The sequence below is a fragment of the Microtus oregoni genome, unplaced genomic scaffold, assembly GCF_018167655.1.
Source record: "Microtus oregoni isolate MIOR12 unplaced genomic scaffold, Mior012 000021F_ref0000039, whole genome shotgun sequence".
NCBI classification, from domain to species: domain Eukaryota; kingdom Metazoa; phylum Chordata; class Mammalia; order Rodentia; family Cricetidae; genus Microtus; species Microtus oregoni.
The window spans coordinates 29,176,429-29,201,911 of NW_024543080.1; the positions used below are offsets into that span (position 1 = coordinate 29,176,429).

A 25,483-nucleotide genomic window follows, 5' to 3' on the forward strand; every position below is an offset into this window, starting at 1 on the left:
TTAGCATTAATAACTTGACATGACTTGGTGCATATTTATAAATAACCAAGATGTTGTAGTTTTTTTTCTCCTTTTGAATAGGGTGTTACTGTCTGTGTGTTAAGCTCTAATACTGCCTTTGTGAAGGACCATAGTTTGGTTCCTGGTGCCTATGTCAGGTGGCTTAAAGCCGTCTGTAATTCCAGTTCCAGGGGATCTGATGCCCTCATCTGTAAACACTCAAGTTTATATACCCACATAGATGCACATATACACATGAGCTTTTCCTTAGAACTAACAAATCTCAAGACATACAATAAAGAGAAGTTATACTAAGACCATTAAGAGAAAATGTAACTTCAGATGCTATAAAGAAATATCACTTTAGAATACGGCAACCCCATTGGCCAGTAAGATGACTCAGTGGGTAAAGGTGCCTGCTGCTGCGTCTGAGGGCCCGGATTAGGAGAGAAACAATTCTTACAAGTTGTCTTCTGACCTCCTCATGAGTGCCATGACATACACACCCACATATACAATAAATGTAACAAAGAACATTTAAAATGAGCACTAACTTTAGTATGCTTGCAGATCTAAAGGTGTATAATCTGTAAACTTGGTTTTTTTGAAACAAGCCTGTGATACTGTTAATGTTTAGTAGGAAGATATCATTTGTTATTTTAAAAAATTTTTTTCTAAACATGAAACACACATTTAAAAGTGTTTAAATACAAAAATAACAAAAGCATCCTACTGTGTTGTGCATCTTACAGCTGGAGAGGCAGTTGCATGAAGATGAAGAGTTTGCTCGAACATTAGCCATGTTGGATGAAGAACCCAAGACCAAAATGGTAGGTAACATTATGGTATTATAATGTTGGATGGCTTATTGTGTGTGTATGTTATGATGTTGGATTGCTTATTGTGCGTGCGCCCATTTAGACCAGAGTGTATGCGTGCGTGCGCGAGTGCGCGTGCATTTAGACCAGAGGTGGATTGTCAGGTCTTGTTGTTTTCCACCTTAGTTGAACTTGGAGCTTATTGGCATTTCTTTTGGGTTGGCTGACCAGTGAGTGCAAACCTTCAGGACCCTTTTGTCTCTGTCCTCCCGAGCAGCGCAGTTACAGGGATGCCCCGCCATGCCTGCTTTTCTTTCTTTTTTTTTTTTTTAAAGATTTATTTATTTATTATGTATACAACATTCCTTCCATGTATGTTTGTATGCCAGAAGAGGGCACCAGATCTCATTATAGATGGTTGTGAGCCACCATGTGGTTCCTGGGAATTGAACTCAGGACCTTTGGAAGAGCAATTAGTGCTCTTAACCTCTGAGCCGTCTCTCCAGCCCCCCATGCCTGCTTTTCCATGGGTGCTGGGGATCAGAACTCAAGTCACCATGTAGGTACAATAAGTGGGGTTACTATCCATTGAGTCATCTGACTAGCTAAATTGTTTGAGTTTGTAATTTTTGTGTGTGTGTATGGAAATTCATTTACAAAGTTAGTCTTTTCAAAAGATTGCAAGAAATAAAACAAATCATAATTTGTCCTACAAAACCGTAGGTTTTGCTTTTATTCCTTATCAGAAGAATTTTTTTATGTATATTTGAGAATATTTCAGTTCTCTAGAATGTGGGTTTAATAACTGTAGCGCTCTTTTCAGGAAGCAGAATCTCACTGTTGTTCTTCTTTTTCTTGAGTGTTCTTTTATGCTTTGGTTTTTGAGGCAGTCTTTGCCATGTAGTTCTGGGTGCCTGGTACTGTGTAGCCCAGAATGGCTTTAAACTGGCACTTCTCCTGGCTCAACCCTCCGCCGACCAGTGCTGAGATCAATCAGGGCATCAGCTGCTATTCTTGGCTTCTCTTTTATTTTCCTACTGGGTTTTAATTTGTTTTCAGTTTTTTGTGTTTGTTTCTATTTTAGCTGCATAATACTATTAGTAGTTTGGAAGCCGAGATAAACGAAACACTATTAAGACTCTGTTTCTGGTTTAGGAGACTGGATGGAATTTAGATGTTTTATTGGCATACTGTTGTAATCTTTTATCTGATTCCTTATCAGTAAATGAAGTAATAAAATACTGCCTTTGCTGTGATATATTTTGTGGATAAATGAATGGCAGTTTATTATAGTGTCTTGCTGGTTTGGCTTGAAAGATGACCCTTAAACTTAAAAATTTAATCTATTTTAACAGCAGATTTTGTGGTAACAGTTTTCCTATTACTTAATTCTTCTGACACTTTTTACACTGTTTAGGCCCGAAAGGACCCTGAAGAGGGAGAATCATTTTCACCTCTCCAAGCTGATCTAAGCAAAGCAGAAAGCCATAAGAGCCCTAATAAAGGTAATTCTAGCAAAGAATATAAGAAAACGCTTACTTGTCTTAATAGAAGAGAATTCTTGGTAACTTTGCTTAAGCACTCTTTTCACTAATTGTTTGGTGGGTGTTTTAGAAAGCCATTAGTGTATGCTCTATTTAGATAAGCTGCTCCTATTCTCATGATGTCCTTATGCTCAAGACTTGGTCAGAAGTTGAAACATGTCATAGTGAAAAGTGCAGGTATGTATGCTGTCTTCTGAGTGTCAGCAGCATAGTACATTGTGAGAATCTCACTGCTGATGCCCAGTATCTCAAGAGAGTACTGAATCCATGAGTTTGGGACCCACAGAGATGGTGGGCTGATATACAGTCACAATCCTGTAAAATCAAACCTCAAAATTAGTCATGTTTCCTTGCTGAATGCATGTTTCTTTTGTACCATTATAAAGTTGAAAACTTTTGAGTTGAACAGTCCTAAGTCAGAGATCACCTGCACTTTGAAACCTGGACACTAGCTGGTTATGAAGAGTGCATTAGGTACTCTTGGCTTCCTGAGTTTGGTATGTGACAACAAAGAGGCAATGCCTTGAGCTTTCATGTTAGAGGTGCTGTCACGGAATTGGCTTCTGATTGTTCAGACCATCTGAAGTTCTTCTGGTTGTCTTGGGTGGCCTGTTCTGTGCTGGTCTTGATACTGAACCATCGACTGATACTGTCATTCCTCACCTTTCCTTACCCTTTTTTATTTTGCACTACCAGGGATTAAACCTAGGGCCTTGCACGTGCTGCTAAAGTTCCTGAGTTATATTCTTAGCCTTCTACTTTTTATTTTGAGATAGGGCCCTACTATATAACCAGGCTGGCCTTGAATCATTCTATACCTCAACCTTAGAGCTGCAGTGTTCTGCCTCTGCCTTCTAAGTAGCTGGGATACAGATTACTCCCCTCCCCCATTATCTGTGAAGGATTGGTGTCATGATCCCTATGGGTACCCATGTTTGTGGGGACTCAACCTCTTTATGCAAAAGGTGTGGAATTTGCATATAATTTGTAGACAGCTTGACTTCCTATACACTTTAAGCCATCACTAGATACTTTGATTCAGTGTAGTGCTGTGTAAATAGTTTCTATGCTATTTACATGTTTAGAGAGTAGTGATCAGGATAAAGTGTACACGGGTTGTATCTATACAAAGTATTTTCTATTCATAGCTTATTGTCTCCATGAGTATGGAACCTGTAGATGTGAGGGGCTAATAGAAGATCTAATTATAGAAGTAAATCTGCTTATATAGTACATTTTAGTCTTGGCAGTTCAGGATTTGAGGCTTTCCCACTATTTTGCAGTGTCTCTGTAAATTTTATAGCATATCCGTGGAATGAAATCTTTGTGTTTTCACACAGTTTGGAATTGAACTCAGACTTCGTGCGTTAGTGGACAAGTACTGTACTCTTGAGCTACACCCATATCTTTCTGTGTTATTAACAATAATATATTACGTGGATAGCTTAAATTTAAAATGACAGATCTCCTTTTTTGTTTGTTTTTTGAGACAGGATTTCTCTGCGTAGCTTTGGCTGTCCTGGAGCTCACTTTGTAGAATAGTCTGGCCTCAGATTCACAAAGATCTACTTACCTCTGCCTCCCAAGTGCTGAGATTAAAGGTGTGCCCTCCACTAACTGGAAAAATGACAGATCTCTTAATATGAATTGATTGCAAAGACGTATCATGTGAATATTTAAGTTTAAAAAACAAGAATGCCATCTGAACTATAGTAAATGTTTTGAAGTCATGTGATACTATGTGCTACTGAAGTCATACTGTTCAAAGATGAAGAATAAAAATGTTGATGCTGGGCATATTGCCCAAATAACAATCATAATTTTTTCTTTGTAAAAGCAGGGCATTTCTTAAATGAAAGAAAGACCCGCAGTCCTGCTAAGCCCAGTAAGGGTGGAAGCTCCAAAGGATCTGAGCAGCCCCGCAGCTCATCAGCTCATCAGAGGGAAGTCGGTTCCTCTCCCAAGGCCAGCTCTAAGCTGGCACTTCTGAAAGCAAAAGAAGAAAGTTCTTACAAAGACACAGAGCCGATGGCCTCAAGAAGAAAAGAAAATACCATTGAACTCAAAGGAGAGAAGCAAACTCCTAAGAAAACCAAAAGTTCCCCAGCTAAAAGAGAGGTAGGAAATTTATGAAAAGTATGTATTTGCTCTTGAGGTTATGAATCAGTAAATTGTATGCGGCTTGTTTTAGAACTGAGAAGAAATTGTTTTCTTTATATTAGTCTGAGCTAGTGATAAAAAACAGGGCCTAAGTGTCTTACAGTCCTCAGGGAATAATATATCTGGTTAAGAAGCATATCCTAGTATATTTTCTTTTTCTTTTTTTTAAATATTTATTTATTTATTATATATACAATATTCTGTCTGTGTGTATGTCTGCAGGCCAGAAGAGGGCACCAGACCTCATTACAGATGGTTGTGAGCCACCATGTGGTTGCCGGGAATTGAACTCAGGACCTTTGGAAAAGCAGGCAATGCTCTTAACCACTGAGCCATCTCTCCAGCCCTCCTAGTATATTTTCTATATATCAAAATTATACAGGTTAATGAGAAGTTATCTCCCTCACCTTCCACAGATATATGTGCCTATAAGATAGAGCTGTAATCATGAGATTACATATACATATCACATGAAATTACACATTACAGAGTAAGTATTATGGAGATACCATAGCTTTCTTTGCAATCGTAGATTTACAGACAGGAGCAGTCGATATTTATAGGCCATATTTTCATAAGCCTTGCCTATGAATTTCCTTCATCAGATTAGTTGATCACCTGGTGGGTTTGCCTTATAAATATCAACTGTCACCTGCTGTAATTGGCTCACGGTACTCAACAGCTTGTGACACACAGTTACTTCTTGGTGTGTATGTAGAATAGAGATAAGATTGTGTATTTGGCATCATGAGATGACTCAGTGGGTAAGGGTGCTGCTGTACCTGAGTTCTGTTCTTGAGACCTACATGGTGGAAGGAGAGAACTCACAGAGATCCTCTTGCCACTGCCTCCTGAGTGCTGGGATTAAAGGCGTGCGCCACCACCGTCCAGCCAAAATGATGCTTTTCAAAAGTGCCCCCCCCCCAACTAGTGGTACAGGCCTTATAGTCGCAGTTACTTGAGAGACTGAGTCAGGAGAACCTCAAAGTTAAGGTCTGCCTGAGTCACGAAGTAAGTTCCCCAGAGACACAAAAAGAATTTGATTCAGATATATTTAAGAAGGTACTTTTTTGGGGGGGGGGGCAGGTGTGGTGCATGCATTTGGGAGGCAGTGGCTGGTGGATCTCTGTGAGTTCCAGGACAGCTAGGGCCATTACACAGAGAGGTTCTGTCTTGAAAAACAAAAGCACAAATAGAGGGTCTTTTTGGACCTCCATTTTGAAAGCACTTTAGATTTATAAGAAAACTACCATTCTTTCCTTCTGCATAGGCACTTAGCGTCAAAGGCAGAATCGTGTCTGTCTGAACTGCTCATCACCGTTGTGTGTGTGGAGAACTGTGGATGGTGATGGTTTAAAATGCTTTGTCTGCAGGAAATAGTCATGAATATGGTTAGAGGACCAGTTAGCTTTTTGCCCTCAGCTTTTTCTTCACTAAATGCTTACCTGGTGGAGACCTTTTTCTCCAGGCACACTAAATGCGTGGGGGAAGTTTGTAGAGGGTGACTATTTTGGGGGAGGCAGAAATCAAAGTTTAAAAAGTGATACTGTTATTGTTATGGTGTTTTCCAAAGTTGGACTTGAAATATCTCAGAACCTGTGCTTAGGAACATCAGAGTTTAGTAAATTCAGTTGATCTTGGTCAAGTAATTCTGACTTAGTAAATGAAAAAGCATCAGTTATTTTATAGCCCTGTGTGGTGCATGCCTGTAATCTTAGCACTTGGGAAGCTGCGGAAGAAAGATTGATAGTTTAAAGCCAGCTTCGGCTACACAGTGAGACCCAGTCAGAGAACAAACAACAAGGCAGGCAGGCAGATAGTCCAAAGTTATTTCAGATTTTTACAAAGTAGAATTACTGTTACAGATGAATGTATTCTTAATTGGTATATGGGACTGTCTTTGGAAGGTTGTTAAAAATATGGCTTCCCAAGGCACATGGTCTAAGCAACTATAATTTGATAAGGACCTTTTAATGGGTGAGAGGCATTGTTTAGTAGGGTTGGGGCCAGATGTGATGGTATATACCACTAATATCAGCACTCAGGAGGCAGAGGTAGCTATACCTCTGAGTTCAAGGTCAGCCTGGTTTACATAGTAAGTTCCTGGCCAACCAGGGCTACACAGTGAGTTCCTGTCTCCTCCTCCTCCTCCTCCTCCTCCTCCTCCTCCTCCTCCTCCTCCTCCTCCTCAACAACTACAACAACAGGCTTTGATTCTAGGATCAGCTGCAGTAGTTGATTTAACTCAAAACCAGCTTAACTATCTTATTAGTCATATCACTTATTTATACAAATGAATATTTTGTCTACTTCAAGATATTTGAAGTTACTTTTAAATTAAAACAATATAAAATAGGAATATACAGTGTTGTAGTAGGTTCTAAAAGTTATCTAGGGAGCCCTCTCCAATATACGTGTGCTAGACACACCCAGTATCTCTGAATCAGAAATAAATGCATTTATGCACACACACACACAAATGAATTATATATAATTCTTTCTGGGTACATTTTAATTTTGTATGATTTCTTTTTTCTTTCCCTCTGTGCAAAGTCTGTAAGTCCAGAAGATTCTGAAAAGAAGCGCACTAATTATCAAGCTTATCGAAGCTTCTTAAATCGGGAAGGTCCCAAAGCTCTAGGCTCCAAAGAAATACCCAAGGTAAGAGTCATGATTGTGCAACTCTGTCAGGACTCTGCCTCGTGTTCCAGCAGAGTTAGTGAGCCATTAACAGAAAAGTCTCAGCTACCTCCTTATGAATTAGAAGTTTTTATTCATATTCTGACTCACTGATGAACACAGACATTTTCCATTAAAAAGTAACTTGAGAAGGATGGGCTTTTCCATGCCCTGCTGATATTGCCAGTGTCTTTTGCCTTCCTGGTACTCAGAGCTCAAGGGAAAGCTTGGTAAGCACATTATTATTTGACAGTAATTGTGTTATGTGCCTTGAGAGAAAAGTCCTCGGTGCTCTTAGAGAATATAGAAGAGAAACACGGATGATCCTTGGTGGATCACTTAGATAGTGGCTCTCAACCTTCCTAATGCTGCAACCCCCTAAGACAGTTACTCATATGGTGACCCCAACCAAAAAATTACTGGAAGAGCACTTAACCACTGAGCCATCCTCCAAGCCCCAAAGAGAATGAGTTTTCAAAGTATCATTTTGGCTGCTGAGAATAAATTATAATGGCTAGAGTAGAAAAAGATACAGGTGAGCACTTAGGAATGGTGGGAAGTGCTAAGGAGTGACATTTTCTTTTGTGTGTGTGTGAAGATTTATGTATTTTTCTTTTATGTGTATGGGAGTTTTGCCTACATGTATGTGCATCATGTGTTTGTAGTACCTGCAGAAGCCAGAAGGGAGCACTGGTTCCCTGGAACTGAAGTCACAGATGCTTGGAAGTGAGAAGTGTGGCTGAATGGGTACCAGAAATGATCTGGCAATGGCATAAGCATCTGAGTAAACCGAGGCAGAACCATTTTGGGACGATGATGAGGTTGTTGTTGGGCATATTGGGGTTTAGATGTGCGTGAGGCATCTGTGTGGGGATGCTCAGTAGACAAGTGACTGGGAATGGAGCTCGACAAAAGCATGACTGCTGTGAACCTAGGTAGTGTTAGTGGACAGCTAAGTTTGAGAGGGAGCACTATCATCCGACAAACCTTGGCAAACTAAGAAGAAGGCCTTATCACAGACTCTTTATGAAAATGGGGTGAAAACCACAATGGGGCTGACGAGTAGTGGGCACAGATGTGAGAGAAGTCAGGAGCACAGGCAAGAAAGGTGACTGAGCGGTATGGTCTGCCGTGCTGGGAAAGTCCCACAGAGAAGACTGGAGTTGTCCGTTGCATGAGGAGCATGACGAGCATGAGGAGCATGAGTAATGGTCCTCAGTGACAACTTCGCAAGGACAGTTTGAGGAGAGCAGTGGGAACAGCTTCTGCAGTGGCTTGAAGACTATGCGGTGACATGCAGACAGATACTTTTATACGTTTGGTTGTGAAGTAGAAATGGTAGGAGGAACCTAAGGTGTTCTTGCTGATGAGATAGACCCTCTCAGAAAGGGAAGAATAATTAGCTGTACCATGAGACTTCTGAGAAGGGAGGAAATGTGTTCGGTATACACAAAAATTTAATTTTCATTTTGCTTGGTGTCCATGGCTACGTAGGAGATTAGTAGTCCCCCTAATGAAGAAAGGGTAGGTAGCCAGAGGGACGGGAGAGGAGCTGGAAGAAGAGGCGAGCCTTGCCTCCTGTCCTCAGTGTAACACTGAAAGATTACACAAGTGCCTGTCTGAGGACTTTCGGCCAAATGGTGTCCTAGGGGACTGCTGTGTTTCTGTGACAGCAAGGCTGAGGGAAAGTTGCAGAGATCAAGGCTGCACCTAGTTTCCCGGAGTCAGAGCTGTAAAGGAAGGAGTCCTCTAATGGACGCACTTGGTAAGGAGGCCGGTCAATAAAATTACTTTGTGTGCTTCAGTGGGAGAGCACTCTGGACAGTAGGTTGGGGTTTGAAATGGAGGAACATCTTGATGTGGAGTTCCTCAGGATGATTTGGGGTTTGTCAAGAAGGTTTAATTGTTCATTTTACTCCTAAAAATGGAGGAACTGAAGAGATGCTGTTAGCCATTTCCCACATTCTTTCTGAGTAAACAGTAACTATTCTCTCCTTCCAAGAAAGGCTCTTTATGTGGAGGGGGAACAGTCAAGCTTATGCTGGGGCATGCTTCGAGTTTTGTTTAGCTTCTTCTCAAGACTTTGTTAGTCTTTACTAATCTCAATTCTATTTAAGGAGTAAGATGGAGCAGGGCACATCATGTATAATGACCATTGTGTTTGTATAATGTAGCCAATCTGTTATAAAAATTTAAAAAACTAACCGTACAGAGTTGCAGTTGAGATGTGTGAGGAGAAGCCTGGTCAGCTCTTAGATGACCAGTTCTCTTTCCAGTGGGGATGGATGTTGTGATCTGACCTTTATGTATGAAGCAGTTTCTTAGGTTTACTCTCAGTAGGAGTAATCAACAGAGAGAACAGTGAGAGCTCCAACTTGAGAGAAGCTTCCAGAACCAAAGCTGGCCTTTAACCACAGTGGGAGTGGCAGTGGGCAGATTATATTTGTTGTTTACACCAAGTTATGAACGCTTATTACTGATTTAAATATGAAAAGTGGGGAATGGCATGAACGGGTAATTTTAATTTTGCTAACTGTTTTTGCTCGTTCATTTGGTGTCTGTTAGATGTTAGCTATGCAGGAATCCATCAGGATTTACCTTAGGTCCTGCTGTAATCTCAGCCAGGTTTCTTGCTGGGGTTATTTATGATGTTGGGTGAGACGAGTCAGCTTGTTGAAGCTTGGCTGCCAGATACTTCTTTGGAAAGTTACCATTTAATTTCCTCTCTGCTCGAACATTTTGGTTTTGTAGGGAGCTGAAAATTGCTTGGAAGGCCTGACATTTGTGATCACGGGCGTGCTGGAGTCCATTGAGCGGGAAGAAGCCAAGTCTCTGATTGAACGTTATGGGGGGAAAGTAACAGGCAATGTGAGCAAGAAAACCAACTATCTCATCATGGGCCGGGACAGCGGACAGTCCAAGAGTGACAAGGTGGGTCCTGCCAGCTTTCCTCACAGTAGTGCCTGCTTGCTGTGGCGTGACAGTGTGGCTGTTTGTGACTCCTAAGAAAAGGAGAAAGGCTTCACCCTGTAGTATTGTCTTCTCCTCATACCATATACATGGTGTCTGTCGAGACGACAGGGTTTCTCTGTGTAACAGCCCTAGCTGTGCTGGAACTCGCTCTCTAGACCATACTGGCCTCGAACTCATAGAGATCTATCTCTGTCTTCTGAGTGCTGGGATTAAAGGTGTGCCCCACTACCGCATGGTGTGATTTTGTTTTTTTAATCAAAATCATAGTTGCTGTTTACTTGACTTTCATTGTGTATTCTAGTTTAAATCTTTTCAAAATATTTTTTTAACATAGAAGCATATAGTTTCTTTTTTTTTGTTTTTGGTTCCAGGTTTTCTTATACATGCCATTATAGGTCCTATCTTAAGTTTTCATTATTGGAAGCTGTGTGAGAGAAGCAGAGGTCTATAGGAAGTAATAGGATACCTGACTAGTGTTTTTCTCTGCATAAAAAGAATTCCTGAGGCGATAGTCACTGGGACATCTTAGCAGTTCAGGAACTAACTCATTTAGTCCCAGCCACCTTCTCTCAGCCTTTTGGGCATCAAGCATCTTGCCTTGTGCTTGAGAGGGAATTACTCTTCTGGGTAGGAAAAAGCTGTGTAGCTGGGACTGGTCTTAACAGGGCTGTCCCAGCAACACTCTAGAATGCCAGCTCATTGGTAGAGAACAGGCCTTCTCATTAGGTGGGCCTGCTGCAATTAACAGTCTCCCTCAGAGAAGGACATACTAGAGTCCTTAGCAGGAAGGTGGGAAATGACTGCCACCTGAGTAAAACATAGGGAATAGAATGACTGGTGGTGTGGGAGGTCCTTCTGTATATGTGTTGCTTTTATTGGTTAATGAATAAAGAAGCTGTTTTGGCCAGTGGCTTAGCAGAATAGAGCTAGGCAGGGAAAACTAAACTGAATGCTGGGAGAAAGAGACGGAGTCGGAGAGAAGCCATGTAGCTCTGCTGGAGACAGACACTGGAACTTTACCTGGTAAGCCTCGTGATGATACTCAGATTAATGGAGATTGGTTAATTTAAGATATGAGTTAGCCAGAAATACACTTAAGCTATTGGCCAAACAGTATTGCAAATAATATGGTTTCTGTGTAATTATTTTGGGAGTCTGGGTAGCTGGGAAACGAACAAGTGGCCTGCTACAACAGGCTGGACTTCAGTCTCCTGGCTCTGTTCCTTTCTAGGGAGCAAAGGTAAAGAAGAACACAAAGTAGAAATGCCACCCCAACTACTACACACTCACCACTTGTGCTGCCTCGTTATGTCATTCAAAGTTAATTTTGGAAGAGGGAACTTCAGCTAAGAAATGCCCCTTCTAGATATGCCTGTGGTGCATTTTCTTGATTGATGTGGGAGGGCCTAGTTCACTGGGAATGGTGTCACCCCTGGGGTGTTGGTCCTGGGCGCTATAAGAAAACAGATTGAGCAAGCTGAGAGACAAGCCAGTAAGTAGCACACCTTCACGGTCCTTTCCATAGTTCCTGCCTTGAGGTTCCTGCCCTGTTTTGAGTTCCTCACCCCCTTTCCTCAGTGACTGTGCTGTGAAACTGTAAGAGAGTTCCCTAAGTTGCTTTGGTTAAGTGTTTTCTCACAACAGGACTTGTAACTAAGAGACCAGGCTTAGGGAATGTGTTTATTTATTGATTTGATGATACTAGACATTGAACCAAGGCCATTGTACATGCTAGAAAGGTACTCTACCCCTTGGTTTCTTGGAATAAAAAGGATCTTGCTGTATTGCTGAAGCTGGTTTTAAACTCTTGGCCCTCCTGCCTCTGAACCCTGAGTACTGGTATTATAGGAATGTGGTGCTGTGGCAAACCTTCTCCTCTTCCTTTCCTTTACTCCCTCTCCCTCTCCCTTTCTCTCTCTCTCTCTCTCTCTCTCTCTCTTCTCTCTCTCTCTCTCTCTCTATATATATATATATATATTTTTTTTTTTTTTTAAATATTTATTATGTATACAATATTCTGTCTGTTTGTATGTCTGCAGGCCAGAAGAGGGCACCAGATCTCATTACAGATGGTTGTGAGCCACCATGTGGTTGCTGGGAATTGAACTCAGGACCTCTGGAAGAGCAGCCAGTGCTCTTACCCTCTGAGCCATCTCTCCAGCCCCCTGTCTATATTTTTTGACAGGTTCTTGCCTCATAGTTCAAGCTGGCCTTAAAGTCTGTATCCTCTTGCCTTTCAATCATGTGTGTGTTTGTGCGTTTGTGCATGTGCACACACACGCACACACCCATGAATGTGCGCACATGTGTGGTGACCAGAGATGTTAAGATATTTTTTTGTTATTCTTCACCTTATTCTTTTGAGATAGTCTTATTGAACCTGGGGCTACATTGGTGCCCATGAACCCACCTTTGTCTTTGTCTTGCACAGTCGCAGTTATAGGTACATATGCAGCCACACCCAGCTTTTTATGTAGGTACTGGGTGTTTGAACTCAGGTCCTTTTGCTGGTGCACCTAGTACACATAGCTAGTGAATTACACCCCACACCCTATTTTTTCCTTTTTAATGTTAGGTTTTTGTTTGTTTGTTTTGTTTTGTTGTTTTTCGTTTTTTTCCTGGGACAGGGTTTCTCTGTGTAGCTTTGTTTTTTGTTTTTGTTTTGTTTTTTTCAAGACAGGATTTCTTTGTGCAACAGCCCTAGCTGTTCTGGAACTAGTTCTGTAGACCAGGCTGGCCTAGAATTCACAGAGCTCCACCTGCCTCTGTCTCCTGAGTGCGGGGATTAAAGGCATACACTACTGTCACCCAGTTTTAATGGTAATTTTTAAAAATTAAAACTGTATGTAAAGAATTTGCAAATAAACATTAGGTAGTAACATTAGCCAGACTCAAAGACTATCCATCTGTATATCTCAGAGGAACTTGCATATAGTTATAATAACCAGTCTGAAACTGTGGAGCTTCACATTGGATTTTGTACTTTCACTGTCAATTATATTTTTAATGTTCTTTATCACACGTACTCCCAAAACAAACAGAAAAATCGAAGAATTAACAGAATTGTCGGAGGGCAGCCTGGACAAAAACACTTCTTGCCAGGGTAGGGGCGTGGGGATTAGAAATATAGTAAAGAATATGAAGACGTATGAAAAATAGTAAAACCGAAACCATAGAGTAGTACCGTGAGGGCGTTCCCAGTGAGTACCGAAATCATCAGTGTTTAATTCTCTATACATTCTGTAGTAATACGGAGCTGCGGGGCTGCGTCCCTGGCACCCGGCCACCCGCACGGCTAGCTTTACCTGAAATAATTACACGGAAACTGTATTCTTTTAAACACTGATTGGCCCGTTTCTATCTAACCTCTTCTAGGCTAATTCTCACATATTAATTTAGCCCATTTCTAGTAATCTGTGTAGCCCACGAGGTGGCTTACCAGGGAGATTCTATCCTACGTCCATCCTGGGTAGGAGCTTCATCGCGTGTGTCCGCCTGGGAGGGGGGAGGGGGGAGCCTGGTGTCTCTGCTCCAGAGAGCAGAGCTGTCGAGTCTGAGCTCACTTCCTCTTCCTCCCAGCATTCTGTTCTGTTTACTCCACCCACCTGTGTTTTAACCTATGAGGGCCAAGCAGTTTCTTTATTGCTTAACCAATGAAATCAACAGATTGATATATGACACTCCCACATCATATACATTTTATACTCCAGTACAAAAGGTCAAGAAAGCAACAAAAGACTTCTTTAACACGATACAAAGGACAACTCGAACAGTTAATTGGTTTAACACTTTGAGGCATCAAATCATTAGCATTGTGTTGCTTAGACAGTGAAGCTACCCTAGACCAAACATCCTGAAGGCAGCCATTCCCCAGGTAACCTTGTATTATAAAAGAAGGAGCAGAAGTACTCTTGCATGTCCTGACTATCTGTCAGGGTGGAGTGGATCTACTTGTGTGAGCCTTCTTATGTCAAAAGATCCCAGTAACCACATCCTGAGTAAGGACGTGCAGCTGCACTTGTCAGCCATTGTGAGCAACCTCCACACACACTATCAGACACGGCGGCAATAGGCTCATAGTTTTGGGCCTCCACACAGAATTAAAACTAGAAAAACAGAGCTTTATAACCTCTCTCATGACTCATGTATCCATACTAGAGTACTGGATTTCATCCATAGTGATAACTGGTGATTTTTTTTTGTTCCAGGGAATCCAAAGCCAACTTTAGATCTTCTTTGTTACTAGGCGCATTCATGGTACAGAGACACACAGATGAGCAAAACACTCATAGACATAAAATAAAATCTTAAAAATAATTAAATTCTAGTGTTATTCATATTTGCAATATGGCTCTTCATCTACCAGTAGGCCTTAAAATAATTTTTCCTGGGGGCTGGAGAGATGGCTCAGTGGTTAAGAGCACTGTCTGCTCTTCCAGAGGTCCTGAGTTCAATTCCCAGCAACCACATGGTGGCTCCAAACCATCTGTAAAGAGATCTGGTGCCTTCCTCTGGTGTGTGGGTATAAATGGAGGCAGAAAGTTGTGTATATATAATAAATAAATCTTAAAAAAAAAAATTTTCCTCTACAGAAAAGTGATTTGGATGGAGTTCTGATGACTTGTATTTTAATCAACAGGCAGCAGCTCTGGGAACAAAAATCCTTGATGAAGATGGTCTGTTGGATCTGATTCGAACTATGCCAGGCAAGAAATCCAAGTATGAAATAGCTGCTGAAGCTGAGGTGTGTATAAGACAAACCTGGTTTAATGAGGTTGGCATATAAATCTTCTGTTTGATGGAGATGCATAATAGACAGTATTGTTAGCTAGAAGATCAAACGCCTCTGTACCACAAGTTAATTCACCTTACTCCCTCTTGCTCTGGAAGATTGTGTCTCAGGATGTCTCTCGGGAAGAGAGAGGGAAGGTAGCAAACAGTGTGTTCTGTGTAACATATCTACTCATACTTATTTTCCATAGATTTTTTAAAAGATTGAAGCAATTTACTTAGTCTTGGTTGGTAAGGAGCGAGATATGTAGACCAGGCTGACCTCAAACTCATAGAGATCCACATGCCTCTGCCTTCGGAATGCTGGGATTAAAGGCACATGCCACCACACCTGACCACACCGTTAAAATTTTTTTTGTATGTGTACACATGCACATGAATGCAGTGCTTACAGAGGCCAGAAGAGGACATCTTTCCCTGGAAATAGAGTTATGGGCAGTTGTGAGCTATCTGACATGGGTTCTGGGAACTGAACTCAGGTCCTGCACGAAAAGTAAGTGCTTTTAACTGCTGAGCTATGTCCTCAGTTCATATTTTGTATTCTTGTATTGACTTTATTATAAATGCTACTCCCTGAAGGTTTTGTTTTCTGTTCTTTGTTTTTTAAAGAGGAGTTTATCAGCGTCTTTAGTGAAAACTCTATTAGGAGTTTTCCATTATGACAGAAACTAGTCTCTATTGGTTTTTAACAGTAGAGTAGGCGGGGGAGGGGGACACACAAGCTGCCACTGCATCTGAACCCTGTCATTGTGTGTTTGCATCTCCTCGTGTGGTGCTCTCACACTCGTTCTGCTCTCCACCTGCCAGTCACTGCAGGACACAGGACCGTCACCAGTGTGACCAGTTTATTCCAGGAGAAAAGTCCCAGGGAATGGTGTGGATTCTGTGACCATGGTCCAGTTGCCAACAGTAGGGAGTAAATGTTGCTGTTTCATGGCCAACTGCACACTGTTCCTGTTGCCCTCTCTCTGCTCCAGGATCCTAGACTCCATTAGCTTGTGCTGTCTCAGCCTCCTCCACCCAAGGGTAGATTGTGCTGCCCAGTTTGGCAAGAATAATGCAGGGTGATACTGTGTTCTTTTTGGTGTGTCTCATGTTCATGATATTGATACGTCTTGGTTACTTGGTTGAGATAGTGTCTGCTGGTCTTCTCCATGAGTGGAATGATTTCCTATTTTGTAACTGATGACTTTCTTTTCTATAAGTGGACAGTCACCTTGAATCTCCAGAAATGTTTTCCCTTAAATTGATAAAAACTCATAGACAGATATTGGGATTCAACCTGAAGATCAGAAAAGCAAAGCAGCCAGCCACTGGCTCTTACCTCAACCTCAGTCCGAAAATGGTGACCCTGCCTCCAGGAATCTCAGATTGAGACTGAGACTGAGAGCTGTCTCCTTCTGTTTTATAATCCTCTCTAGTTCTGGGATTAAGGGCGTGCACCACTACCGCCTTGGCAATCTAGTGTGGCTACTGGGATTAGAGGTGTGTGCCAGTGCTGCCTGGTCTATAAGGGTGGCCAGTGTGGCTGTTTTACTTTTCTGATCCTCGGGGGAGCTTTATTTATTGAAATACAAATTAAATGTTACTACAGTAAATGTCATTCATAAGGTCTAGCATTACTGGAAGACATTTAACTGTTTTAGAAATTAAATTATTACTTACATTCCTTAAAAGTCACCTTTTAAAAGCATAATTCATACCAGTGCAGTGATCATCACTATCTAACTAAAAAATACATTTATTTATTTTTGATTGTATGTATTTTATGTGTTTGGGCACATGGCATGCATGTGGAGGTCAGAGGATAACTTGCTTGAGTTGGTTCTCTCACAATGTAGCTTCTGAGGATTGAACTTGGGACTTTAAGCTTGGTGGCAAGCACCTTTTAACCCACTGAGCCATCTTGTTAGCCCAGTTACTGCATCTGATTCCAAACACTGTGTCATTGCCTCCAAAAATAAATTCTCTACTTAATCATGGTTGCTTTTTATACCCTCTGTCTGGCGGTCACTATACTGTTCTTTGTTTTATGGATTTCCCTAATTTGGACATTTAATATAAGTAAAATCATACCATATGTGGCCTTTTGTTTTTAGCCTTTTCACTTTTTGTAATGGCTTCACAGCATACCAAGTTGTAGTATGTATTACTATTCAGTCCCTTTTATGATTGAATAATGTCCCATTGTGTGGATCGCAGTAATTTTTTGTTTATGCTACGTTCCGCAGTGGATATTTGGGTTCTTTCATCTTATGGATGTAATGTGTGTGTACCATCCAATACAGTGCTGCTCTGACTTTGTATATACAAGTTTTTGAGGAAACATTAGCTTTATGTAGTCAAGAAACTTTAAAACAAGCAGTTGTTGTTTACCCCATGGCCCCATCTTTCCATTTTAAAAATGACTACTACATTCTTGGCTTGCTGTGATGTTTGTGAAGTGTGGGAAGTGGTGACTGCGCACTGCATAGTCCATTGTGACAGGAGCAGCCTAGGTGCAGTAACTCACTTGGCTATGTCACCTTGCCTCTGGGGTATGTGTAGCAGGATAGAAGGCTTCTGCATTTCAGGTTTTTTGTTTTTTTTTTTTATCTTCCCTCTTCAGATGAAGAAAGAAAAGTCCAAATTGGGGCAAACACCCCAAAAAAATGACCAAGGAAAAAGAAAAATTAGTCCAACCAAGAAGGAGTCAGAGCCTAAAAAGAGCAAACTGACTCCCCAAAAGTGCAGCCCGGCGAAGGCTGTGAAGAAGGAAGCAGATGTGTTTCAGAGGGGCCTGGACTTCATGGAGCACAAGGTCAAGGAGATGTCTGGCAACAGCAGGGCTCAGGGTCTGGCTGAGGACAGCGGCGGGGACAAAGTGGAGAGCCTGCTGTGGGTGGACAAGTACAAGCCCACCTCGCTCAAGCACATAATTGGACAGCAAGGTGACCAGAGCTGTGCCCACAAACTGCTGCGCTGGCTCAGAAACTGGCATAAGAGTTCTCCCGAAGAGAAGAAACACGGTGATTTTACAACTTGTCATTTTATGTGTGTCTGTCGCATGTAAGGCTCAGTTGCACACATGGGCAAAAGGCTCACGGTTGGTCCATTTATCTGTCAGCAAGTATTTATTGAGAACCTGTTCAGAGCCCAAGTGCAGTACTAGGCTCAGGTGGAGCTCCCGGAGAGCCAGTTATTAAATGCATGTGCCAAGTACTACTGTAGGGTAAGTACAGGGAGCTCTGGGGATGCTGGTGTGGTCAGGAAAGAGGATGTGAGCTCTCTGGAGGAGACTTGGAGCTCAAGTAGATAGCTAGGTGTGTGATACTGGGCAAAAAGAATGACCAGTCCCAAGATCTGAAGGCCTGTGAGAGACCGTGAGTGCTCAGGGCCCATGAGGGAAAGGCCTGGAGCTGAGGTATGTATTGGCACAGCGGCCTAAAGCTCAGTTACGTGTGTGATGTGCTTCAGTAGTGGGGAGGTCTGCTCTGTCCCTCTGTGCTTTGGGATGCTCTTGGGCAGTTCATGAACGATCCTGTGTCCTAGAGTCTGCTAGATGGTGCATGTTCATGCTCTGGAACTTATTTTCCTCTAGCAGCAAAATTTGGCAAACTTTCCAGCAAAGATGATGGTTCCAGTTTCAAGGCAGCATTGCTGTCTGGCCCTCCGGGTATTGGCAAAACCACTACAGCTTCTCTTGTGTGTCAGGTGGGTGCGGCTGGAAACGTAAAACCTTGCAGTGATTACATAGCTCTTGTGTGCATGTGTGCTGTGTGTAAACCTTGTGTGTATATTTTCCTAGCGAGTTCTTTGGCTCTAGCGATGTTTGTCACTCCATCCTCTAAGAAACACTACTATTCTGGCTGGGCGTGGAGGTGCGTGCCTATCTATATTATTCTATTATTCTGGCTGGGCGTGAAGGTGCGTGCCTGTCTATATTCCAGCACTGGGGAGGCAGGGGACAGTCCAAATTCAAGGCCAGCCTGGTCTACGTAGTGAGTTCCAGGACTGTAACGGCGTAAACGAATGCAGACAGATTGTAAAAATATATAGCTTTAATGTAGAAATAGACTTACAGAACCACCATTCCTGCGGAGACCAGGAAAGCAGAAGCAGCGGCTGGGAGCACACTCGCCAAATTTATAGGCAAACATTAGCCCGAGGCGAACACGCCCCCTAAGGGGCGGGACTTATTCCTACACAGGACACATAGAATGTTATAGAAAAACCAAAGAAAACTAACAACTGCCCCCAAACCTATAATTCTATTGGCTATTGTTATACATCTATTTCCCCTTAAAGGTGGAGGATGTGTTCCTAAGCCCCCAGTAGATGCCGTAGCTGCAGGCAGTATAGAGCCCTGTGTGTACCGCGCTTTCCTCTGTGCCCCTTTTCTAGCATTCGTCTGACCTTCTGTGTCTGTGCCCTGGTGCCCTCCTTGCATTCCCACTCTTGTTCTTTAGGGCCATTATTAAGTAAAGGGTTATTTGACCCTGTGCTGCTGTGGCAGATGGTCTGATAACCAGGGGTGAGCCACTGTACCTAGCTTACCAGCTGTGGTTTTAAGAGCAAACTTCTATGTGTGTTGTATGTCTGTATGGTGTTTTAAGAATCTCTATAAACTATGAAGAATATTAAATTTCTTTATTTGTATCATATTTAATATTTTTACTTGTGTTTTTTATGTGATTTAGAAACTCTGTGTTCCTTAACTATGACCTCCCCACCCCGAGGGTCATTTGCACTGTGATAGTAACAATTTCCAATATTTTTACTAGGAATTGGGCTACAGTTACGTGGAATTAAATGCAAGTGATACTCGGAGTAAGAACAGTTTGAAAGCAGTTGTTGCTGAGTCATTGAACAACACCAGCATCAAAGGCTTTTATACAAGTATGTGTCCTTTTGAACTGCGTCTGTGGCTGTGTCTCAGTGTTCTGTAGTGAGCACTGCTGTGTGTGGGCATCCTGGGCTGTCCTGAGCGGTGGCTCTGAATGTGAGAAAATGTGTGCATAGTAACACAGTTTGCACTTTGTATGTGATTTTACACATTGGCAGGTGAATCCCATAAAGGAGTATGGAAAATAAATGAAAAATACAGTGTGATATATGTGAGGTCAAAAGGCCTTTGTAAGGCCTGTGGTTGATTGGTGCATTCTGTAATCTACCAGTAAAAGGATGTATTTGTTCAAAAAGCCTTGAAGAATGAGGGGCCCATTTTGAGCTAGATGGTATTCAGGTTGTGACTAGTGAAGATATATTAGTAAGGCTCCACATGCCTGTGGAGAATTACTCAGAACTTTGTTTTTTTTGCATTTTATTTGGAACCTTGGTATTTTTAATGCTGGAAATTACTTGTTGAAAGTTGCTCAGAAAAAGTCCTTTCTCTCACAGTCTTTTTCTGTTTGTGTGTGTGTGACGTGTGCATCACCATACCCAAGAGTTTTTTTGTATATTATAGGGTTTGAACTCAGGTTCTTGTGTTTGCAGTGCTCTGTACTGACAGCTATCTCTCCATGTTACTTTTTGTATATGACTAGTGGAAGTATTAATACAACTCATAAGCAATCTGGCATTTTCTTTTCTTTTCTTTTTTTTTTGTTTTTTTCGAGACAGAGTTTCTCCGTGGCTTTGGAGCCTGTCCTGGAACTAGCTCTGTAGACCAGGCTGGTCTCGAACTCACAGAGATCCGCCTGCCTCTGCCTCCCGAGTGCTGGGATTTTGGCATTTTCTTTAAGTTTAAATCATACATAATTTCTGAATTCCAGTTTCTGGAATTTAGCTGTCGTTATACTTTAATATGTGCACAATGGCATAAACACACACACTATAGACACAGACACACATAAGACATACGTACATCTGGGGATATTTAAATATAAGTATGACATAGCAAAAGCTTGGAAGTATCTAGATTTCATTAATAAGCTAAATTATTATACATTTATAAAGTAGACTATTAAATTACATTAAAAAGGAAATGTTCTTGAGGTTGAACATTCCCTTTTCTGGTATGCAGACATGTATGCATACAAAATACCCATATACATAAAATAAATAAATCTTTTTATTATTAGATTTTTGTTTTTGAGATAGGGTTTCTTTGTGTAGCCTTGGCTGTCCTGGAACTCGCTCTGTAGATGAGATTGGCCTACTCACAGAGATCCACCTGCCTCTGCCTCCCAAATGCTGGAATGAAAGGTGTGTGCCACGACTGCCTGGAAATAAGTAAATCTTAAGAAAAAGGAAGTGTGATGGATGGATGGATGGATGGATGGATGGGAGGGGGAATGGATCAATGACCACAAATTATTAAGTGAAGAACTACAAGGTACACATTGTAAGGGAGCTGCTGGGAAGAGAAACTGGGACTGTGGAAGGGTTGGGAGAATTTCTTCTCATGGTTTAACACTTGCAGCTTTTGAAACTTAAAATATGTTTAGAACTTTCTGCAGAATAGCAGTTTGAACGGTGTTCCTGTGTCTTTGTCCTGTCTCACCCTTGGCCAGGCGGAGCAGCCCCTTCGGTAAGCTCGAAGCATGCTCTCATCATGGATGAGGTCGATGGCATGGCAGGCACTGAGGACAGGGGCGGCATTCAGGTGACAGCATTATATCTTTCTTTTACTGTTGTTTTTTAGATTAAGAAATATGGGTTATAGCATTTGAGGGCTTTTTAAAAAAATACTAAAATATATTAAATAGTATTAAAGTAATGATTTTTATGTTCCCAATTTGCCTTTTAGGAACTCATAGGCCTGATAAAGCATACTAAAATTCCTATCATTTGTATGTGCAATGATAGAAATCATCCCAAAATTCGCTCTTTGGTTCATTATTGTTTTGATCTTCGTTTCCAAAGACCTCGGGTTGAACAGATTAAGGTATGATGATTGTAATTTAAAAAAAAAAACCCACATTTATTTGGTGTATGTCTCTGTGTGTTCATGTGCACACACATGTGAGCTCATGCATGTACAGTAGGGTATACATGTGGAGGTCAGAGGGCATCCTTTGGGTGACCGTTCTCTCCTTGTACCATGTAGGGTCTAGGGATCAGTCTCAGGCTTCAGGTGTGATGGGAAGTGCCTTTACCCACTGAGTGATCTTGCTAACTCCCTTAGGGTTCCTATTGCTGTGATGAACACGGTGACCAAAAACAGCTTGGGGAGGAAAGGGTTGTTTTTTTTGTTTTTTGATTTTTTTTGCTTACATTTTCACATCACTGTACCATAGAAGGAAGTCAAGACAGGAACTCACACAAAGCAGGAACCTTCCTCGATGCAGGAGCTGGTGTAGAGACCATGGAGGAGTGATGCTCCTCATGACTTGCTCAACCTTCTTTTTTACAGAACCCAGGGATGGCACCACTCACAGTGGACTGGGGCCCCCCCCCCATCAATCACTAATTAAGAAAATGCCTTACAGCTGGATCTTATGGAGGTGTTTTCTCAATCCCCTTTGCTCGTCTCAGATGATTATAGCTTGTGTTGGGTTTACATAACACTAGCCAGCACACTGGTTCAGAGTTTCTTTTTAAATGTCATTATCATCTTTACATAAAGGTTGATTTCAACTTTAGGCAGCATCAATATTGTAGCCAGTGAAGTTTATCCAAGATGCAATGATTGCTAAATGAAAACTTGGGTCAGTTTTCAAAGGTATCTCACAAGTATTTTAATAGAATCTTAGATGCTGTGAGTTAAAAAGGCCAGTGACGATGTCCTTCCTTGTCAATTTCAGAGTGCGATGCTGTCTATTGCATTTAAAGAGGGTTTGAAGATCCCCCCTCCAGCCATGAATGAAATAATTTTGGGAGCGAATCAAGATGTCAGACAGGTGAGTTAGGTATATATTATGTGTCAGTTGTTACTCTTGTAATTTTATTGTTTTGTGTGTATGGGCGTTTTGTCTGCATGTAAGTGTGCGCTACTTGTGTGCCTAGTATTGGCAGAGGCCAGAAGCGGGCATTAGAATGCTTGGCCCTGGAATTACAGATGGCTGTGAGTTACCATATACTCTTAACTGCTGAGCTATCTCTCCAGCTCTTGACAATGGTTAATTCCTTTGCCCCCTCATTCTTCAAACTTGTCCAGGGTAGGAGAATAGTCACCCTTTCTCCTCCTGACATTGCCTTATTTATGTTTCTTGTAGGTTTTACATAACATGAGTATGTGGTGTGCACAAAGTAAGGCACTAACGTATGACCAAGCCAAGACTGATTCTCAGAGGGCCAAGAAGGACATCAAACTGGTAAAATGTGTTCCCATTTCTTAGTTATGAGGTTGAAATGTTTCTTGTTCTGCGTGTACTAGCTCTGTAGACATAATGCACTCCTGTGTTGGACCTGAGGAGCCCAAGGACTTGTCAGACCTGTAGACAGTGGGACAGTGAGCTTTTCCTCAGGCATAGTCCTTGTCCGTTGCAGATTCTGAGAAAGGGATGTTTTAAGTGAGACCCATGCTTCATCAGCATACCTTCTGCATGCATTCATGGCCTGTAAGGTTTTTACTGCTGGGAATTGTGTATTTCAGACGGTTTAGTTTAACTCCACAGCTAGGGGTCTCTATCGGTTGCCTCTGTGCTCTGTTTTATTAGTCAGAAATTATAATTAGAGCCATAAGGGTTTTTTCCCTCCTCCCTTTCAGGACAGGTTTTCTCTGTGTAGCCTTGGCTGTCCTGGAATTTAACTTTGTAGACCAGGCTGGCATCAAAATCACAGGGATCTGCTTTCCTCTGCCTCTTGAGTGCTGGGATTAAGGGTGTGCACCACCACCGCCTGGCTCATAACCGCCAGTCTCTTCCATCTCCATAGTTTTGCCTTTTCCAGAGTATTATATAGTGAGAATCATATAGCATGTAGCCTTTGGAGATTGACTCCTTTCACACATAGAGTACATTTGTGTACATTTAAGGCTCTGTCCTGTCTTCTAATGGACTGACCAACTGTTCTTTCCTTTCCCTGTCCTTTTAGTGTATTTGGTCTTTTGAGATTGTGTGGCCTGTGCTCAGTTGGGCTGGCTTCTAGACAGTGTGCAGCTGAGGCTGACCTTCAACTCCATCTCCCAAGTGCTGGGATTACAGATAGATCCCAACATTCCTAGCTGGTATTTTTTTTATTAAAATTGTTGAGTAGTAATAGTCCAAGGCCTAGACGTGTATTAGTTTATTTATCCGTTTTATTACTGAAGGACATCTTAGTACTTCCAGATATTGATAAAGGTGCCTTAAGCTGTTCATTTGGGACCCCCAAAGTGCTGTGCTATCTCCTCAGCAGGCAGTGAAGGTTCCTGTTGCTCATCTCTTTACCAGTATTAGGTTTTGATCATTCAGTCATTTTGTGCCCCTTCTTGGCAGGGCCCATTTGATGTTGCCCGGAAGGTGTTTGCAGCTGGAGAGGAGACTGCACACATGTCACTGATGGACAAATCGGATCTCTTTTTCCATGACTATTCCATAGCCCCCCTCTTTGTTCAGGAGAACTATGTCCATGTAAAGCCTGTGGCTGCAGGGTAAGCACTGAGGACACTGGGGTAGGATCAGGATCTTCTAGCACTACAGAAGCCAAGTGCTTGTGCAGAACAGCTGGGGTGGAGGGTGCTGTAACCCAGACTGGCTCTTCTCTGCAGGGGTGACATGAAAAAGCACTTGATGCTTTTAAGCCGGGCGGCAGACAGCATATGTGACGGTGACCTAGTGGACAGCCAGATCCGGAGTAAGCAGAACTGGAGTCTTCTGCCCACACAGGTAAGCGTGGGGCCTACTGCAGCTGAAAAAGATTCTTGTGGTTCTTGTAATTCGTTTTTTTCTTTAAATAATTTTATTTATGTTTATCAGTGTTTTACCTGTCTGTATGCATGTGCCTGTGGAGGTCAGAAGAGAGCATCAAATACTCTAGAAATGGAGTTACTGATGGTTGTGAGCTACCATGTGGGCGGTGGGAACTGAACCCAGGTTCTCTGGAAGAGCAGCAAGTGCTTGTAACTGCTGAGCTATCTCTAGTCTTTTGTGGCAAAATTATAGTCTGTTTAGAGAAAATACTCTGGTCACTATTGTCTTTATTTGCTAAAAAGTGTTTTCATGTAAACGGAGGAATGGGAGTAAGTGTTCTAGGTGTCAATTCTAGCCAGAGGTGTACATCAGAAGTCTTACTTACTGTTTTACCTTAAGAATCTTTGTGCATTTGTGGCTCTCTGAGAGGGTCACTGCTCAGAGCCCTGCTAGAAAAGTGCACCCAGGGCAGAAATGGTAAGGTTCTTCATTGCTGCAGAAGTCCATTTTAATATGAAAACAGATTTAATATACACTTAATCTTTAAAAGTGTTCTTACATTTGAGAATACATACTAGACATGGAATCCAGAGCCTTGTACATGCAAGATAGCACTCTACCGCGGACCTGTGCCCAGAGCTCTGCATTTTGTGTCCATTCATTACTGGTCCGAGGAACAAAGCTTTCCAGAAAGAAAGTCTGCCCTCTTCTGTTTTTGTTTTGTTTTGTTTGAGTCTTGTTGTGGAGCCCTAGTTAGTCTGGT

The 25,483-nt window shown here is 41.9% G+C and overlaps 1 protein-coding gene across 5 annotated transcripts in view; it reads left to right on the top strand.

Moving 5' to 3' along the window:
- The window catches only part of Rfc1 (replication factor C subunit 1), a 64,606-nt gene that overhangs the window by 29,605 nt on the left and 9,518 nt on the right, over positions 1–25,483 (top strand). For 2 of the 5 annotated variants that reach the window (XM_041671342.1, XM_041671346.1), the window contains 15 exons: positions 753–830; positions 2,236–2,323; positions 4,200–4,480; positions 7,076–7,183; positions 9,953–10,132; positions 14,814–14,918; positions 17,574–17,973; positions 18,546–18,658; positions 19,729–19,843; positions 21,460–21,551; positions 21,696–21,833; positions 22,693–22,788; positions 23,104–23,202; positions 24,307–24,461; positions 24,579–24,696. In XM_041671342.1, coding sequence (XP_041527276.1) covers positions 753–830; positions 2,236–2,323; positions 4,200–4,480; positions 7,076–7,183; positions 9,953–10,132; positions 14,814–14,918; positions 17,574–17,973; positions 18,546–18,658; positions 19,729–19,843; positions 21,460–21,551; positions 21,696–21,833; positions 22,693–22,788; positions 23,104–23,202; positions 24,307–24,461; positions 24,579–24,696 — 2,166 coding nt within the window. The remainder of the gene's footprint in view (positions 1–752; positions 831–2,235; positions 2,324–4,199; positions 4,481–7,075; positions 7,184–9,952; positions 10,133–14,813; positions 14,919–17,573; positions 17,974–18,545; positions 18,659–19,728; positions 19,844–21,459; positions 21,552–21,695; positions 21,834–22,692; positions 22,789–23,103; positions 23,203–24,306; positions 24,462–24,578; positions 24,697–25,483) is intronic. The other 3 variants (XM_041671344.1, XM_041671343.1, XM_041671345.1) reach the window with 3 other exon arrangements.